Source organism: Anastrepha ludens, chromosome 2 (assembly GCF_028408465.1).
Source record: "Anastrepha ludens isolate Willacy chromosome 2, idAnaLude1.1, whole genome shotgun sequence".
Taxonomy (NCBI): domain Eukaryota; kingdom Metazoa; phylum Arthropoda; class Insecta; order Diptera; family Tephritidae; genus Anastrepha; species Anastrepha ludens.
Window position 1 is genome coordinate 118,957,336 of NC_071498.1, and position 16,859 is coordinate 118,974,194.

The 16,859-nt window shown below is 35.5% G+C and overlaps 3 protein-coding genes across 4 annotated transcripts; 2 read left to right on the forward strand and 1 right to left on the reverse strand.

Moving 5' to 3' along the window:
- Positions 1-214: 214 nt before the first annotated feature.
- Positions 215-9,585, forward strand: LOC128855209 (testicular haploid expressed gene protein-like). Its single transcript, XM_054089925.1, has 5 exons — positions 215-516; positions 576-713; positions 790-949; positions 6,862-7,093; positions 9,221-9,585. The coding sequence occupies exons 1-5, from the start codon at positions 215-217 to the stop codon at positions 9,493-9,495; spliced, it is 1,107 nt and encodes a 368-aa protein (XP_053945900.1). The 3' UTR covers positions 9,496-9,585.
- Positions 9,586-10,725: 1,140 nt separating this feature from the next.
- On the forward strand, positions 10,726-12,129 carry LOC128855210 (testicular haploid expressed gene protein-like). The gene is made up of 5 exons (XM_054089926.1): positions 10,726-11,072; positions 11,148-11,282; positions 11,337-11,436; positions 11,496-11,721; positions 11,781-12,129. The coding sequence occupies exons 1-5, from the start codon at positions 10,786-10,788 to the stop codon at positions 12,035-12,037; spliced, it is 1,005 nt and encodes a 334-aa protein (XP_053945901.1). The 5' UTR covers positions 10,726-10,785; the 3' UTR covers positions 12,038-12,129.
- On the reverse strand, positions 12,040-14,845 carry LOC128855206 (kanadaptin). 2 transcript variants are annotated; one of them, XM_054089923.1, is made up of 5 exons: positions 14,743-14,845; positions 13,481-14,658; positions 13,249-13,385; positions 12,993-13,175; positions 12,040-12,918 (listed from the first exon to the last, which is right to left on the reverse strand). In XM_054089923.1, exons 2-5 carry the CDS (start codon positions 14,529-14,531, stop codon positions 12,217-12,219), a joined length of 2,073 nt encoding a protein of 690 aa, XP_053945898.1. In that variant the 5' UTR covers positions 14,532-14,658; positions 14,743-14,845; the 3' UTR covers positions 12,040-12,216. The 2 variants fall into 2 exon arrangements, with proteins under 2 accessions (XP_053945898.1, XP_053945897.1); XM_054089922.1 differs by lacking the exon at positions 14,743-14,845 and having other exon boundaries at positions 13,481-14,736.
- Between the last annotated feature and the right edge of the window lie 2,014 nt (positions 14,846-16,859).

Below are 16,859 nucleotides of genomic sequence, written 5' to 3' on the forward strand. Positions count from 1 at the left end.
AAAGTTTTGGTTGGAAGGGCAAAAAATATAAAAAAAATAGTCGATAAGTTTTTACGAGAGAAGCGATTATCTTGATTTCCTTCATACACGTCTGAGTGTTAATTTGCATATAAGAATACTGCGTCAATTATTCCGAATATTTTGGCGCGTTAAAATCACTTATAGGCGGATTTCTGCCAAACATTCATTTAATAATACCCGGGCACACTTGAAAATGCTGATGCAAAGACTGCCAGCTTACAGAGCACAATGCTGTGTTACGCCATTGGCGGTGGCCGCGGAGCAAATGTGTTTCTTTCCTGAGCTTCGACAACAATATTCCAAACTGCTTGAACGTTACCATTGCATGGTAACTAATAATAGGCGTATATGGGCATTGGCGGAGCCAAAACATCAAACTGGAAAATATCGGGCGCCTTGTTTTTGTCCAGAAATTGGAAATCGTAAAGTAGAAATTGTGCGTGAAGATACTCCATCACGTACGCGTACTGAGCAATTGTCTTTTCCGGCGGTGACGTAAGTATTTAAAACTTTAATTTCGAATGCACGCAATTAACCCGGACTGTACCCCATAGGCGCCTTATGGATCTAAAAGCGAGTGACTACTTCAAAGGTTTTAGCAATCAGCGTAAATGCATCGTCAATAGAATGCTACGCAAGAGTATGCTATCCTTGTATAGTCGCTTATCGAACAAACAGTCACAACCAAAGAAGTTCGTACATCACCTCAGTGTGATCGTTTTTAAATGCGCTTCCAATTTAAATATTATAGCAACAATTTTTTCACAGAGAGGAATCTAAAAAACTAACTGTAGCCGAAAAAATAGAAAGGCAAGAACGCATGAAAAGGCTAGCAAAACCCAAGCCGGATAGGAGCAAACCAGAAGAGAAGAAGGATAGGTCGAAAAAAGAAAAGGGGAAACCAGTGAAACAACAAATACAAACGAAGGTACCTAATTTAGATACGTTGTTGTTGTTTTAGAAGCATAAACATTCCCCATACATGTTCGGGGAATGTTGCTGGAGTGACAGTCCTCGGTCGGATATAAATCTGGGTCGTACCGGTAACGTAGAATCGACGGACGTGGGAGCATTATTGTGGTGGCTGCATAAGACGACCTCGATATATTTTTTGGAAACTGCTAATGGTTTGGCCAGATATACTAAAATATAAATCCTGGTCATACCGACAGAGTAAAGTCGACTTCCTCTGAAAAGAATTAAGATATGTATTGGCGGGTGCCGTAGCCGAATGGGCTGGTGCGTCACTATCATTCGGAAGACGTATGTAGGTTCGAATCTCTATGAAACACTAAAATGAAGAACTAGTTTTTTCTAATAGAGGCGCCACTCGGCAGGCACTGGCAAACCTCCGAGTGTACTGCTGCCATGAAAAAGCTCTTCATAAAAATATCTGCCGTTCGGAGTCGGCTTAAAACTGTAGGTCCCTCCATTTGTGAAACAACATCAAGATGAACGTCACAAAGAGGAGGAGGAGCTTGGCCAAATACACAAAAAGGGTGTAAGGGCGAATTATATATGGGCATTTCCATAGAAATGTCAACCGAAGCCAAAAAATTCAAAGTCTATAAAATTATGTTGTTTTAACATATTTTTATAGGGAATCTATTAAATGTAACTAATGTAAACAAATTTTACATTTGTACAAACCACATTTTGAAATATTCGAATGCAAAATCGAACCAGTGCAAAATTTCCGTTTTAAACATTTCTGTTGCATGTTTTGTTTTGATTAATGATCTTGATGAGATATATGAGCCCTTGATTTTGAAAGTCGACTAAGTCAAAATTTTTAAAAATCGAGTTTATCAGCTACTTGTTATCTAATCCTAATGAACTAACATAATCTGAAGAGATTAGCAGTATGCCATGAAAATTAACTCATAAAATTGAGTGTATTTTTTGGTTGTTAAACAAAATACGGAAACTGTTCATTTTGATAGTCGTCTAAGTCAGTTCGTTGAGAAATTTTGGAAAATAAATAATAATTTTGTAATGCCTTCAGATAACGATTCAGGTATGATCAAGTAATCATTTAAATGTAAAAACGTACTATTTATAGTTAATTGTAGACATTGTACTGCGAAGAAGTTTAAGTAATGCTCCCAAGAAATGGAAACGAATAAGAGCAATATCGTCTTCAGATGAATCAACTGATACTGTGAAAGTGAATTCGGAACCCCTACAAATGGAAGAAATCAACATGAAATCAAGAAAGAGGAGCCGAAATCAACTTAATTATGCACAAAATATAAGAAAAATGAAGAGAAATAGTGGAGAGGAATATGAAACAAAAAAGTCTAAGCTTGAGAGTGGTAAACTTTTCGAACATAAAGATTGCCGTTGTTCCAAACAATGTATAAATGCAATTGGATATGAAGATAGGAAAGCAAATTTTGGTTTTTTTTGGAAATTAGCAAGTTTTGAAAAACAGAATTTGTTTCTGCACGGTTTGGTTCGAAAACTATCAATAAAGCAAAGACGACCCAGAAATGAAGAAGGATATATGAGAAAATGTAGTTATAAGTATCATATAAATTTACGGAATTCAGAAGTTTCCATTTGTAGAACTTTTTTTTTTGATACTTTTAAAATATCTTACGGAAGATTAAACGGTGCCTTAAATGCCAAATCACCTGGAATGGATTTACGTGGCAAAATGCTTGGTTCATCTAGAAAAACAGATGAAGATAAAATTAAAGTGGTACGAGAACATATTCTGAGTTTTCCAGCATGTGAGAGCCATTACACGAGATCACATCACACTTCAGGTCGAAAGTATTTAAGTGCTGACTTAGATATCCGAAAAATGTATGAGCTGTATGTGAAAAAATGTGATGAAAATAATATATCACGTGTGAAGGATTGGACTTACAGGAAAATTTTCAATACGGAGTTCAACTTAAATTTTCATACTCCTCGTAAAGACACTTGCCAAAAGTGTGATTCACTAAAACTAAAAATAGAAGCATCCAGTAACGAAGACGAGAAGTTGCATCTTATGGAAATTCGTGATTCACATCTTATCAGTGCCGAACAGGCCAGAAAAAGTTTAACAGATGACATACAAAAAGCAAAAGATAACCCGAGTGAATATTACGGTTTCACATTTGATCTACAGAAAGCACTTGCGTATCCAAAACTTTCTGTTTCGGTAGCTTATTATAAGCGCAACATGTATGTATACAATTTGGGGTTTCATAATTTCCACAATGAAAATGCTAAAATGTATGAATGGGATCAAACAATCGCTTCAAGGGATCACAGGAAGTTGCGTCCTGCATCTTAAAGCATATTCAGGACATTACCACTCAAAAGCACGTCATAGCTTACAGTGATGCCTGCACAGGACAAAATCGTAACATCAATATCGCTTTAGTTTTGTTAAAAATTGTACAGTCATCTGATAACAATGTTGAAACTGTTGATCATAAATTTATGGTATCCGGCCATTCTTTTTTGCCAAATGATCGCGATTTTGGTATGATAGAAACTAAAATTAAAAAATCGAATTATTTATACATACCTGAGCATTATTATAATTTAATAGAAGTATGTAAAAAAAAAACCCATTTTTGGTGGTACAAATGGCTCAGAAAAATTTCATTTCGACAAAACAACTAAAAGATTCAACGAATAATAGAAAGAAAAACACCAATGGAGAAGCTGTGTCTTGGCTAAAAATTCAATGGATCAGATTTCTAAAAAATTCTCCATATAAGATGTTTTATAAAACTTCCTTAGATGACAATTCCGAATTCAAAATATTAGACCTCTCACCTAAAATAGGAAGACCTAAAATATACAAAAATATTGATTTGCCTCCATTGTACACAACTATTAGACCAATAACAAAAGAAAAACATAAAGATATGAAGGATTTACTACCCTATATCCCACCAATTTTTCACAAACACTTTACTTCCCTAAATATGTATTAACAAATAATTTACTTTGTTGCAATGAAATGAGTTTGAATAAAATGTTAATTACTAATAAAAATGTTTCCTTGGAATAAGTCATTTATAAAGTCATTCTGTTAATTTTGAAAGTCGACTAAGTCATTTGCAACCTTTCAAAAGCACATATCCAGTTAAAAATGGTTATAAATTTCACAACCATAATAAATTCTTGTTTGTTGGCACTACTTTACTGTCAAAAAATCATTTTCCATAGTGCAAAAATATTTTTTAATCCTTTAAAACGCAAAACTCTAATTATCTCGAAACAAGGAAAATATGACTTAGTCGACTTTCAAAATCAAGGGCTCATATTATGCTGTGACATTTGCTTTTTTAAATCTCGGTGTAAAGAATGTAAGAAAAATGTAAAAGGAACGATGCGATTGCCAATTACGGTAAATTTTTTCTTTGATTTACCGTATAACTCGATGTCGCGTGCGACATTGAAAAAGAACATTTGTTATCAGTGAGTCGAAGGTATTTGTACAATTTGCATCAAATATTAGTAGCAAATAGATATTTTTATTGCTAATTAAATAAACAAAGCTTTGCTGGAAAATAATCAGCGCTTTGCTCTTTTTACTTATTTAAAGCTTGTAGCGTGCGACATCGTAAGTGTAAAATGTACAGATTCAAAATAAATTTTCGTTCGAAAATATCTTTATTTGTATATGTAAATACAAAATATAAAATGTTTGAATGTAGATGAGTAAAAACTGTAAACGGTGGAGAGAAAGGTTAAAGGATGATGAAACAAAATTACAAAACTATAAATAAAAAAACAAGGAAAGAATGCGGAACGCTAGACAGACGTGGAGAGCACTGGCTGAAGGCAAAGAAGATATAATTCAAGAAAAACGGAAATATAATCGTATACGACAACGAGAGAGGCGCCAAAAACTCTTAGAAAATGGAATGTCATATGCACGTCAAAGCCGAAACGCATCTTACGAATGTAGACAAATCTTGGCGAAAGCTGTTAAAAAAGTGGAGAAAGCGATGCCAAAAGACATGCACAGAAGGCTAAAAGTTCTTGAAGTCCTGGTAAAAAAATATAAGCAGTTTGAAGAAAAGAAAAACGTTAACCAATCCAACAGAACCGTACCAGAAAGCCTAATTAATGCCATCAATGCTTTTTATCAGAATGATAATATTAGTGTGCAAGCTTCAGGAAAGAAAGACGCCATTATAATTGAAGGCAAATTAGTAGCTAAGCGCTTTATGTTAATGACTAGTAATGCCAGTTCTCACGGAAAGGGAGCCGTTGATGGAGTTGGAGCCGTCATTAAAAGAAAAGTGTGGCAAATAACAAAATCTAAAAACGTTGTTTTACCAGATGCACTATCGTTTTATCAATGTACACAAAACAACACAAATGGAATTAAAATGTATTTTATGCCATCTGCTCAAATTGAAAATTTGTCTCTTCATTATAAGTTGGACGAAAAATGGAAGGAAGTGAAAAATATTCCAGGTATATCCTAGTTGCATTCGTTTTGTTGCGATGGCCAACAGTTAGAAGCAGCTAGGACTGCATATTCCATTAAAAGAACTTTATTTGACATTAGTAATACTATTCTCAGTTAAGTTAGTTTCCGTTCTTTGCTTTTACATAGTATATAAGATTAATATACTTATTTTCGTTTTTCTTTATTGAAGATATTTTGTTAAGTTTATAATTTTGGTTGTTAAAATAAATATATTGAATATATTAAAAATCATTTATAATCATCTTTTGCATGTCTAACTACATAAAAAGTAAAAAAATAAACATAAAAAGTATGATGGAACAAAATGTCGCATGCGACATGTCACGTGCGACAGTGATTAAAATTAAATAAAAAATAAACTACTTAATGTTTTTGAATAAAATAAAAAGCATTATTAAGATACATCAATGCATATCATTTAAAAATTATTCGCATTAATATATTTCTTCAGGTTTCGCTGAAAAAAGTGTTTGATTTTTTTGCTTTGAAAGCGACTTCTGTTTTTGTTGCATGCGAATGGCTTGATTTTTTGTAATTATCTTGAAAACGAACAATTTCCCAAAAACAACCTTAGCACCAATCATAGTGCTAATCAAGTGCTATAGCTTTCGCCTTTTGTCAAAATAAAATAATGTTTTGGTATATGTTTTTTATCACTTTGAATGCGTACGAATGTCGCATTCGACATTGGAGAAATGCCCATATAAATATATAAGACCCCAATGCCATTCCCAAGTCATCGAGTAAACTGCGAACGAAAAATTGTTGGCGCAGATTTTATGCTATTACAGAAGCAACAACAATAGGTCTGTTCATGAAGCAAATATTTTGTAACAATTGTTAAAAATTATCACGTTTTGGTGTTCACGTGCCCAAAAAACTTGCAAAGTCGGGGAAAGGGAGAGAGCAAAATACATTTAATTTTGAGGAGAAGTTGCAATTGTTTACTGGATAAATTTTTACTTGTAATAATTTGCAAGTGAGAAAAATAGCTGATCGCAAAGTAAAACTAAACACGAATTAAAATTTACGAATTGCAATGGCTAATGGAATGTTCTTCATCTGACTTATTGTGGATTTGCATTTTATTTGCTTAATTTTTTTTCTTAATTTAAAACGAGGTAGCTCAAGTGAAATTTTTTTTAATTTTTGTGATTTTTCTGCCAAAAATTTAATAAGCTGTTCGTAAAACTTGCAAATTGTAACTGGTTTTGCGTTCATGTACATTTTTTGATATTCTCCTCTTTGAGAGAGATTTCTCGGAAATTAAGTTACTGGCAAGTTACTGGATAATTTTTACATGAACAGACCTAGTCTAATCTGATACTCGTATATTATTTTATAAAATTTGATATTTTTTAACGTCTTCAACGATTTCAAACGTATAGGGGTTTGGATTTATGGGAAAGGATAAGGGATCACCTTCGCGGCGTTATAAAAAATTGGCGACACCAAAGCAATACGAATACGATGAACCCAAAGAATGGGCACTTACAAATAATATGAAATTTTACACACCTTCGGAGAGGATTTTAAATATTTCAAAGCCGCGTATTTATAAAGCCTTTGACGACGCGGAAGAGGCATTTCGAGTTAAGGAAAGTGCGCTTAGCTACCATGGTTAGTAAGTAGAAAGAAAATATTCTAAAAAAAATAAGGTGAGCCTAAACCAAAATAAAATAAAACAAATTATGAAAGTGGCGTATTAGAATAATCAAAAAAAAAAAAAATACCAGTCTAACGGTTAGTCGCGATAGAAGTGAAACCTTCCGTAAAACAAACTGAGAGAGAATGAGATGAAAGCAGCATTAGAAGCGGGATAATTATAGGTTCATTATAATATTGCTATAAAGTTCATATTTTATTTTCTTCATTTTATTATTATTCATCCTCAATGTTTTCAATTTCAACAAATGATACGAGTGGCTTATGATAGCTAAAATATGATACAAATGCTTTGGTTTCGATGCTGTCAACATATCTTTGAAATACCGCGTCAATTGTTGTTTTTGATCGTGTTGTCGATTCAGTGCGATTGTTACACATTTTTAAATTGAATGTTGTATTGAGAAAGTCAATTAAAGGAACCGCTGTGTCCAATGCAAAATTTACGTTAAAATCGTCACTTAAAATCATTGGAACTTTGTCGTAATCTTTTCTAAGTATCCGCGATACTTCTGGTGTATACTTTATTAAATTTTCGTGAATGAATTCCGTGATGCTATTTATTGATTGATTCGGTGAAATATAAATTGCTACAATTAAAACAGTTTTTCCATTGCTCAATCTGGTTTCGCATGCACATATTTCTCCCACTTTAGAGAGCTGAACAGACAGTGATTCTAGTTGCTGTGCATTCAGATCTATCTGTGGGGTTACAATACGAGCACCGTCATTTTGATTGTGATATATTGCAACACCGCCTGCAATTGCGGTAAATATTTAAAAATGAAAATATTTACGAATATAAAAATACGGACGTAATACAGCACACGCGGTTGCTATTATGAGCGTCGTAACGCGTATATTACACAGACGTACTAACATACACACAAACATTCGTAGGACGCTTGGTCTAAGCAAGTATTAGGTAGTGTAGTATAGGTATACATAATGCTTTCTCGCTCGCCGTGGCTCCGTAATACGCAGGCGCGCACACATACGTACTAGCATACATACAAACACATACGTATGACGCTTGAGCTAAACACCAAAGCAAGTAATAGGCAGTGTAGTATACATCAGGGTTGGGCCTGTAAATTGTTTACATTGTTTACAGCAATTGTTTACAAGCTAATTGTTTACGTAAACAATTCATTTTTGTAAACAATTGTAAACAATTAACTTTTTTTGCTTTTTTTTATGAGTCAGAAACAATCTACTACTAATTAAGCATTTTCACTATTTTTCAAACAGTTTTCCAAGCTTGTAATAAAAATAATAAAAAAATACGCTTTAATATTTAGTATTTTAATATTTTTATTAATTTTCACTGTCCGATTCTTCATTGATTTGGTCAATTTTCATTTGATAATAAATAAAAAGTAGCTTTTTGGACCTTGCAAATGAGAGTCTGTTCCTCGAATCTGAATGAATAAAATTCCAATTCGGAAATACGCGTTCAATTTGCGCTGAAGAGGTGGGTATATTGATTAATTTCAAAGCTGTTTCTGCCAGAGGTGGATATTTTATCGATGCCATTCTCCAATATAAACAGGCATCTTCGCTCAAGTTTTTTGACTGTAATACGCCGAAGTAGGATCTTCTGTTCAGAAATAGGTCAAGCTGCTGCAAAGCTTCTCCACTCATAGTATTAAAAAGGAAATCCGTTACTTTTGCAGTTTTATCAGGATCTAACTTGTTTCGGTCATGATATGGATACAAATAATAAGCTGCTAGAGAGTAGACATTAAGCGCTTGCTCAATACGTCGTTCGTATATAGTTCTAGACATATGCTGGTAAACGTTTACAATTGTTTATATTATTTACAATTGTTTACAATGTAATTGTAAACGTCCAACCCTGGTATACATACTACAATACTCACTATACTAGCGTGGCTCAGCAGTACGCAGCCACACACATATACATACGTATGTATATCAGCATATAACGCTTCGTAGTGTCGCTTTTTCGTTTAATCGAGTCTCAAATCACTCCCAACGATTCTAAAGAAGTTTTCACTTCAAAAAAAATAAAATAAAGAAGAAAAATTGTTAATAACTGTCTCTATCTGTCATATCTAGCCTCTGAACGTATTAAAGAACTGGCTTTGCCACCAATTTATCATCAATATAAGCCAGAAGTGAAGGAGGATCCATTTAAGATAAATCCAAATGCACTTAAAGCAAAAACATCACAAAGAATAATTGAGCTAGCGGAGCCAAAGGAGTTCTTTGATAAACACACCCGTCCTGATGCCTACCGGGTATCACCAAGAGCGCTCCGAGCTAGAATAACGCCCCGCCTGAGGGAATTGGCTAAACCGAAAGCCTACGCAGTTGGCTATTATCGGAGTTAATTTGTTTTTAAATGAAAGTGTGAATCTATGTTTGCCAAGTGTTTGAGATAAATTTTAAGTTTACACTTTTATTAAATAAAAACAGTTAAATGCGAGCTCATATTCCAAATAGTGCATCGTGGCCGAAGGTCACTGCATTTTTATCATCGAATAATTGCGATTTGAAATGCAGTGACCGATTGCCAAATGAAAGTATGGAATTTGACCGCCGCATAAGACAAATTACGACACTGTTGCAAAATATCTTCTTCTTCTTGATTGAGGTGATAACGGCTTAAGCGATTTTGGCCGAGTTTAAAAATGCGTGCCAGTCTTTCTCGTACTAACCGGCGCCAGTTGAACACACGCCAAGTGAAGCCAAGTCCTTCACCTGATCTTTCCAACGCGAAGGAGGTCTTGCTCTTCCTTTTCCACCACCAGCTACTACCGCATCGAATACTTTCAGAGCTGGAGCGTTTGTTTCCCTTCGAACGGCATGACCCATCCAACGAAGCCCTTACTCCAAAGTAGCACTCGTTGGTCAGAAAGATTCTGCGTTACATTTCAAGGCTGATGTTGTTATGTTGTTGTAGCAGCTTACTAAACCCTGCAAGTGCGATGTAGTTACTGATCGTCTTCGTCTAACTCATCGAATGGTAGACCCAGGAAACGTGCTGTTTTGACAGGTTGGGTCCAGAGGGAGAGGGGTGTTAGGTGAGTAGGTTTGATGGGGCATGTGAAAAGGTGGTTAGTGTCGTGTGGTGTGGACATATGTTGGGTAAGTCGGAGTCGATTCTAGATAGGTATGAGCTTAGTCTGCTACAGTATCCAGCACACAATTCGGCCAAAGTTACGCGGGTCTCTTGGGGTAGCTGAAGCACTACGTCTGGAATAGGTGATGGTTGGTCTTCGATGACGGCATTCAGAGGTGGGAGTTTAGGAAGGTGATAAGTGTCTACCCGTCTATGTCGTTTAGGTAACGCCCAAAATTTTGGGGTTTACTGTGGGTATTGGTGCGTCGCAGACATTGACCTTTAGCTGTATTTTGATTTCATTCGTCTAGGTGGTAAAGAGGGTCGCCGTGAATTTACTGTTGACATGTTATCGTTAATGCTGGTTCCCTGCCTTTTTAAGGTCCAATCAGGTGAAATTCATTTCACTTGAATAACTTTTCTACTTGTTTCCTTTCGTTTGATAATCTATATTTTTAAATTTTGTTTTCAAATTGAAATTGTTGTATGTGTACATAAATACTGAAATTCAAAACAAAATTATTGGTGCACATAAAAATTAATATAAAAAAACATAAAAATGAATAATGCTGCAAGAAGTTCAAAATGCTGTCCAAAATTTGATAATCTGCCGAAAAATATGAGCTGCTTCCTGCCTGACATAAGCAAAAGTTGGCAACGGCTGATGGGACGCCATAAATATATATTTACGAAACGTAAGCGATTACTGAAAATAGCTCAGGGAACTAGACCCATCAGAAGGAAATTCGTACCTCAATGCCCATGTAAATATAAAAAACCAATTGAATTTGTGCGTGAAACACCAATGCGAACACGCACCGAACAACTCGCCCTACCAGCGGTTCGGTAAGTGAAAAAATATCTATAAAAACTTATATTTTGAATGCATGCTAAAAAATAGTTCTATGCGCGCTTTTACAGAAAGTTACTTCTGTTCAAAAACAGAATTAAGGAGTTATTCGAACCCTTACGAGTAGTGGGTATAAATCGCTTAATACGCCTCAGCTTGTTCTCAGTTTATAGCCGTTTGAACAATATACAACCGCCGGAGAAAAAGTATGATTTATAAATAAATGCTCTTAAGACCAAGCTGAATAAAAATTATTATAGAATTCCAATACACAAATGGGATGATGCTGAGTGGAAAAAACATACGAAATATCTTAAGAAATTGGCGAAACCTAAAAAAGAACCTAAACAACCGAAATTGGTAAAATGCATTTAATTTGTTTTTAAAATATTTTATTATGTACGTATTTCCTTTCAAAGCCAGTCAAAAAGATGAAACTTCAGAATATGAAAAGATTTCATACGCTGGCTTTTCCGAAAACGCATGAAGAACCAACGAAGGGGCCTTGGACGCTTACACCGGGAATGAAGTCGTATGAGCCATCGGAACGCATAAGGAAAATATCACAACCGAGAATGTATGACGAGTCAGCGCTTATTCAAAACTTCCCTATACCGGTTAGTCCTGCTGCTTTAGCGTACAAAGGTGGGTATAATTTACTTTTTAATTGTGAATCAAATATAAATTAAAAAATTGAAATTTAGCTACGACACGTACACAAGAGTTGGCTACAGCGCGCGTGAAAGGTGTCGGAGAATCGGACCTGAAGGAGAATCCATTTTCTATATCGCCAAATGCGCTTAAAGCACGCACCACCGCTCGCATTAAAGAGTTAGCGGAACCGAAGGAATATGAGAATGCTCATATACGTGAAAATCCCTTCGCAATCTCCCCGGCTGCACTGAAAGCTAAAGCATCACCGAGAATTATTGAACTTGCGCAACCAAAGGGAAAAAGTTAAAATGTTGTCCAGTTTCTTATAAAATTATTTGGAAATGTAAATCCGTTGTGACACGCATGTGAAGTGTTGAAATATAAATAGAAAGTTTTTTATATGGTGTCGTTTTCGTAAAGTTAATGGAATAACAGATACTAATATACATATGGTGTGCATACATAAATGCAATAGATAAACATAATTTAGTATCCATATTTCGCATTCAATTCTGTGTAACCATCACCACTTTGGTTAGATGGTGGTACCCACTTGGCATACTTCTCACTGGACTCGTGTTCCTCGAGTTCGTTCATATCCGCATCTTGTCGTTTTTGGCGTTGTCGTTGACGCTGTCTACGTTTTTTTCTTGCAGACTCCATTTCAGTACCTCCATTGATAGACGTGCATTCTGTTGGCAGCTTTGTATCTTGGCGCTCTTCTAACATATCTTGCACATTGCTCTCTAAGATTTCTTGCGGCACAACAGCTGGGCCATATATCTTTTTTGTACTGTTTGGTGAATTAGAAGTTGCTTCTAATGGTTCTTCATTCGTAGTTTCAGGCTTAATTTCACCTTCCTCTACAGAAATAGGAGACCCTTGTGCAATAGTACTTTTAGTAGCTTTTGCATGATGTAAGGTGATTTCGTCTTCTTCCTCTATTTCTTCTTCATCGGAGGCCAAATTTGTGTGTTTTTCGATTTCCGCAATTTTATTGGATTTAACAATCTTCGCTATTTTAAATTTGCTGAACTGATTACGCTTTCCAATTATTGGCAGCTGTCTCTTCGTATTGGGGCTTATCTTTGCTGATGCAATTGACTCAAATTTGAAATCTATCGGTTTAGCGATCTTTATCAATCGTTGAACTTTTTGTTTTTCCGCATTGAGTCGTTGTTGTTCCAACTACGAGAAACCGGAAAAATTATATATTGTATAATGTATTTCAAAAACATGATAGGACGAATGAGACAATATACCCTTAATTTGCGGATTTCCGTCTTATCCAGTTGAGTAGCATCTGTTAGGTTTTCCATAAAGTGGTCTAAATCGTCACTATTATTCGATTCAAAAGCCTTAAGACGGCGTTGTGTGTCTTGATATCGTAATATATCGTCTTCTACCTCTTTCAGTTGTCCAACGATCTCAGAATCTTTTTTTAGCTGAAAAGTTTAATAAAAAAAAACGCATACGTGAAATAGAGGTAGATACAAATATGTGTATTTTAATTCTTACCAAATCTTCGTATGTTAGAGCACTATTCGTTGACGGATTTGACTTTCGTTGTTTCTTTCGTTCAACGTCGCCCGTTCGGTCAAGAAAGTCGTCTTCTTCAGAATCGGATTGAGGTTTTACTTTCCGCCTCAAAGGCTCTGGAAATTGCAAAAAATAAAGTATTTGATTTTGCTAAAATTTCAAATATAATTCTTTACAATTAAAACAACCGTAAGCTTTTTAACATTTTTACCTTGATTTGCTTGACGTAAAACGCCGTGCCGATCGAGGATTCGACAAGCTTCCAGTGCGCATTGCACAACACATTCTTTTTTTCGCCCTTTGTGCACAACTTCAGCTACTATAGGTCGGCCAAAGGCATCGCTTAATGGCAATTCTACTCGGCACACAAACGATCCAGCAGACATTTCGTCGCACTTGTACTCTAATTCCATACCTTCACGCTCAAAATAACCTCGTAATGTTTTTTTAGGATCATCGAGAAATAGTTCTTCATTGTTTGTGCTCGCAAATGGATTGTGGGTTAAATCAGTTTCCTCATCTGCTTCCTCTCCCATACCCCAGTTAATCCCCTCATTGCGCTCGCGTTCTTCGGCTTCTGCCGCTTTGCGAATTGCTTCAGCTTCAGCTGCAATTAGTTTTTCCTTATGTTGTTCACGCAACTCAGTCACTGTTAAATCTGACTCAGGTTCCGCATCTTCCTCTGGACCTTGAAGAATATAGGAACGGGTGCTGGCGCCCAAACGCAACATATGACCAACACGTATTCGTATGAAGACGTGAGGTGGTATACGTTGTTTGTTCAAAAATGTTCCATGGGTGCTATTTAAGTCGTATATATACCAACCCTCTGGCGGTTCATCTTTAAGCTTATTAGAAGCATTTTCACCATCGGATTGTGTACTATTTTTTGGCCTATATTGCAGAATTGCATGAAAGCGAGAAATTGTTGGGTGTGCTAGTTCGAGATCATTTGCAGGAGGAGGTAGCCGGCCGAATTTCCAAAAAGCTTTTGCTTGTAAATTCTTTATTTCATCTATGATTTGGCCCGATTTTAATATCTCAAACCTGTAGTTGATGGATGCCGGAGGTGGCTGTGACCATGGCGGTACTTTATAAGGACAGGCTGGCTTTGCTGTGCAGTCGTTGTCAGTTGTTGAAGTTGCATCCTTTTTTGATTGTTGTTTGTCTTCTTCTTTAGGTTCATTTGTTGTGGGATCAGAATCTTTGTTTGCTTTGCTCGTTGCTGTGGTGGGCAACAGCGGAATTTTAAATTCGTCCATAAATCTTGTTTGCAAAGATACTTATAGGTAGTAGTTTAAGTCTTTGGAATGGCCGCAACACACTAAGATCCCTCCTTTTATGCAGAAATCGTTTGAAAATGCAGAAGTTGTAATGTTTTGTAAACGTCTGATGATTGAAAAGCAAATCAAATGCAATAATCCAAGGCGAATCCATATGAGGTGACTTTGCTAGAGCATCACCAACATTTACCTGTGTTTGGTTCTGCAATTTGGTTATTGAATTGTTGGAATTTCAATGATAATGTAAATAAGGAAATATGGCACCAATAAAGAAATAAAACATTTAAACAAGCAAATCGCAAAAAAACAAAAATTAACTGCTATAGCAAACTCACCTTGTGTGGATTCGCCTTGCAAAATTCATTCTAACAGCTGATCATAAGATTTTAGACAGATGCCGCCAGATCAGAAGGAAAAAATCAGCAGGTTTTTTGTACCTATATAGGCTGGCTGCAATGCCGCCAGTTTCCCACAATTGTGATAGATCCACCACAGTTTAACTTAACATATTTAAAAAAACTACTACAATTTCACACAAATAAAATTTGATACCGTAGTTGCCAAAATTTTGACATCATAAAAGTTGATTAGCCTGTTTACTATTCAATATGAGCTTAAAATTATTGTGAATATTGTGTTAATTGAATAGCTGAAAGTGCTGCCAAACATTTCAAAATTTATCTTGAGGGTAAAACTGCATTTACATGAGACGATTTTCTAAGTAAATCATTGGTGCAAATAGCAGCACGCCTACAAGCGCATAAATCCGGAACGAAATAGGCCAGATATCCCATCGAATTGCTCCTCTCAGCAGCTAAAAATTTTCACAAGATGCCGTCTAAGTCATACTAAAATTAGCCACGAACACCTCCTAACTGGTAAAGCAGCCCCCGAGTGTAGTATATGCAACCGCCCACTGTCTATAAATCACATTTTAGATCATTGCCTTAAGTTTTCCAATAGTAGGAAAAACATATTTAAAAACCAATCACCTTCCGTCGCATTAAGAAAATATTCACACGATAATGTTAAAGATATTTACAAGTTTATATACCAAAACAATCTACTATATCTTAATACAATTAATGTTCCCTAATCTAAAGTTGTTATACTCAGTAATGTTAAGATATATTAGATAAACATCAGGCCGATAGTCTTAGTAGCTAGTGCCTCTTTTTGTAATATAGTTATTTATAATTATATTTCATTATTAATAAATAAATAAATAAGTAAATCAACATCCATATATTGTACTGCGTTTGGTTAGATATCTACCTCAGTTTTTATTTATTTGGTTTCTGAAAAGATTAACATTTTTAGGTATAAAGTAAATTATGGTTGTATAGGTATACAAATACATATTTCCGTGGTTCCTAGCAGGAACAAACGGCCTTCTATTTAAAATCCCATAAATAAAGGCAGATATTTTTTATGAGGATCTTTTTCATAGCAGAAATATACTAGAAGGTTTGCCATTGCCTGCCGAGGGGCGACCGCTATTAAAAAAAACTTTTTTGACTACTGTCAAACTAAATACAGTGCAATCGCGAAAACTCGAACACACGATACAAAATAACCTCGAATATTCAGAAACTTGAACTTTTTTTTTCCCCCATTGACTACTTTAAAACTCGAACAAAATGTAGCTACTCTAAAACTCGAACAATTTATTTCTTTTTTCGTGGAAAAACATGTGAGAAACTGTCGTTTTGCATGTGCTGTAACGGCCAGTATTCAAATTTTTGTCGTTATGTGCGTCTTTTGCTTCATTCTGAGGCGCCGCACTGGCTAGGTTTCTTGCTAATTACGGAACTTTTCTTTTAAATTGATTGATATTTGTCAGTGATACACGGGATTTTGCGCGGTTAAGATCAAATTTATTTGCGTTTTATAATGGGACGAAAACTAAATGTTTTGAGTTTATCAAAAAAGGCTGAAATAATTAACGAGGCTAAGAATGGCGTTAGTATCACAGCTCTATCCAAAAAATATAACACTGCCAAGTCCACAATTTGTGGAATTGTGAAAAATGAAAACAAAATTTTGGAATGCGTTAATAACACGCTATCGAGCCCTGGAAAACGTAAAAACGCTTCGCGCTTCAGAATTGCCAAAAGTGGAAAAAAGCTTTACATGTGGTTTTTATTACAACGCAGCAAGAATTATCCTATAAATGGATTAATTTTGAAAAGCTAAGGAGTTACATGCCAAATATGGCGAGAATGGCTCAACCTTCTTTGCCAGCGATGGGTGGCTACACAATTTAAAAAAACGTCATACGATTGATTCCAATCTCAGGGGGAAAAC

What these genes read in the sequence shown, in the direction of transcription:
- LOC128855210 (XM_054089926.1), top strand. Translation starts at nt 10,786, where the DNA reads ATGAATAATGCTGCAAGAAGTTCAAAATGCTGTCCAAAATTTGATAAT. An exon ending in CTCGCCCTACCAGCGGTTCG is followed by an intron (nt 11,073 to 11,147) that starts GTAAGTGAAAAA and finishes GCGCTTTTACAG; the next exon opens with AAAGTTACTTCTGTTCAAAA. An exon ending in TGCTGCTTTAGCGTACAAAG is followed by an intron (nt 11,722 to 11,780) that starts GTGGGTATAATT and finishes ATTGAAATTTAG; the next exon opens with CTACGACACGTACACAAGAG.
- LOC128855209 (XM_054089925.1), top strand. Translation starts at nt 215, where the DNA reads ATGCTGATGCAAAGACTGCCAGCTTACAGAGCACAATGCTGTGTTACG. An exon ending in TTGTCTTTTCCGGCGGTGAC is followed by an intron (nt 517 to 575) that starts GTAAGTATTTAA and finishes TGTACCCCATAG; the next exon opens with GCGCCTTATGGATCTAAAAG. An exon ending in AAACAGTCACAACCAAAGAA is followed by an intron (nt 714 to 789) that starts GTTCGTACATCA and finishes ATTTTTTCACAG; the next exon opens with AGAGGAATCTAAAAAACTAA.
- LOC128855206 (XM_054089923.1), bottom strand. Translation starts at nt 14,531, where the DNA reads ATGGACGAATTTAAAATTCCGCTGTTGCCCACCACAGCAACGAGCAAA. An exon ending in TTTACGTCAAGCAAATCAAG is followed by an intron (nt 13,386 to 13,480) that starts GTAAAAATGTTA and finishes TGCAATTTCCAG; the next exon opens with AGCCTTTGAGGCGGAAAGTA. An exon ending in CTCTAACATACGAAGATTTG is followed by an intron (nt 13,176 to 13,248) that starts GTAAGAATTAAA and finishes TAAACTTTTCAG; the next exon opens with CTAAAAAAAGATTCTGAGAT.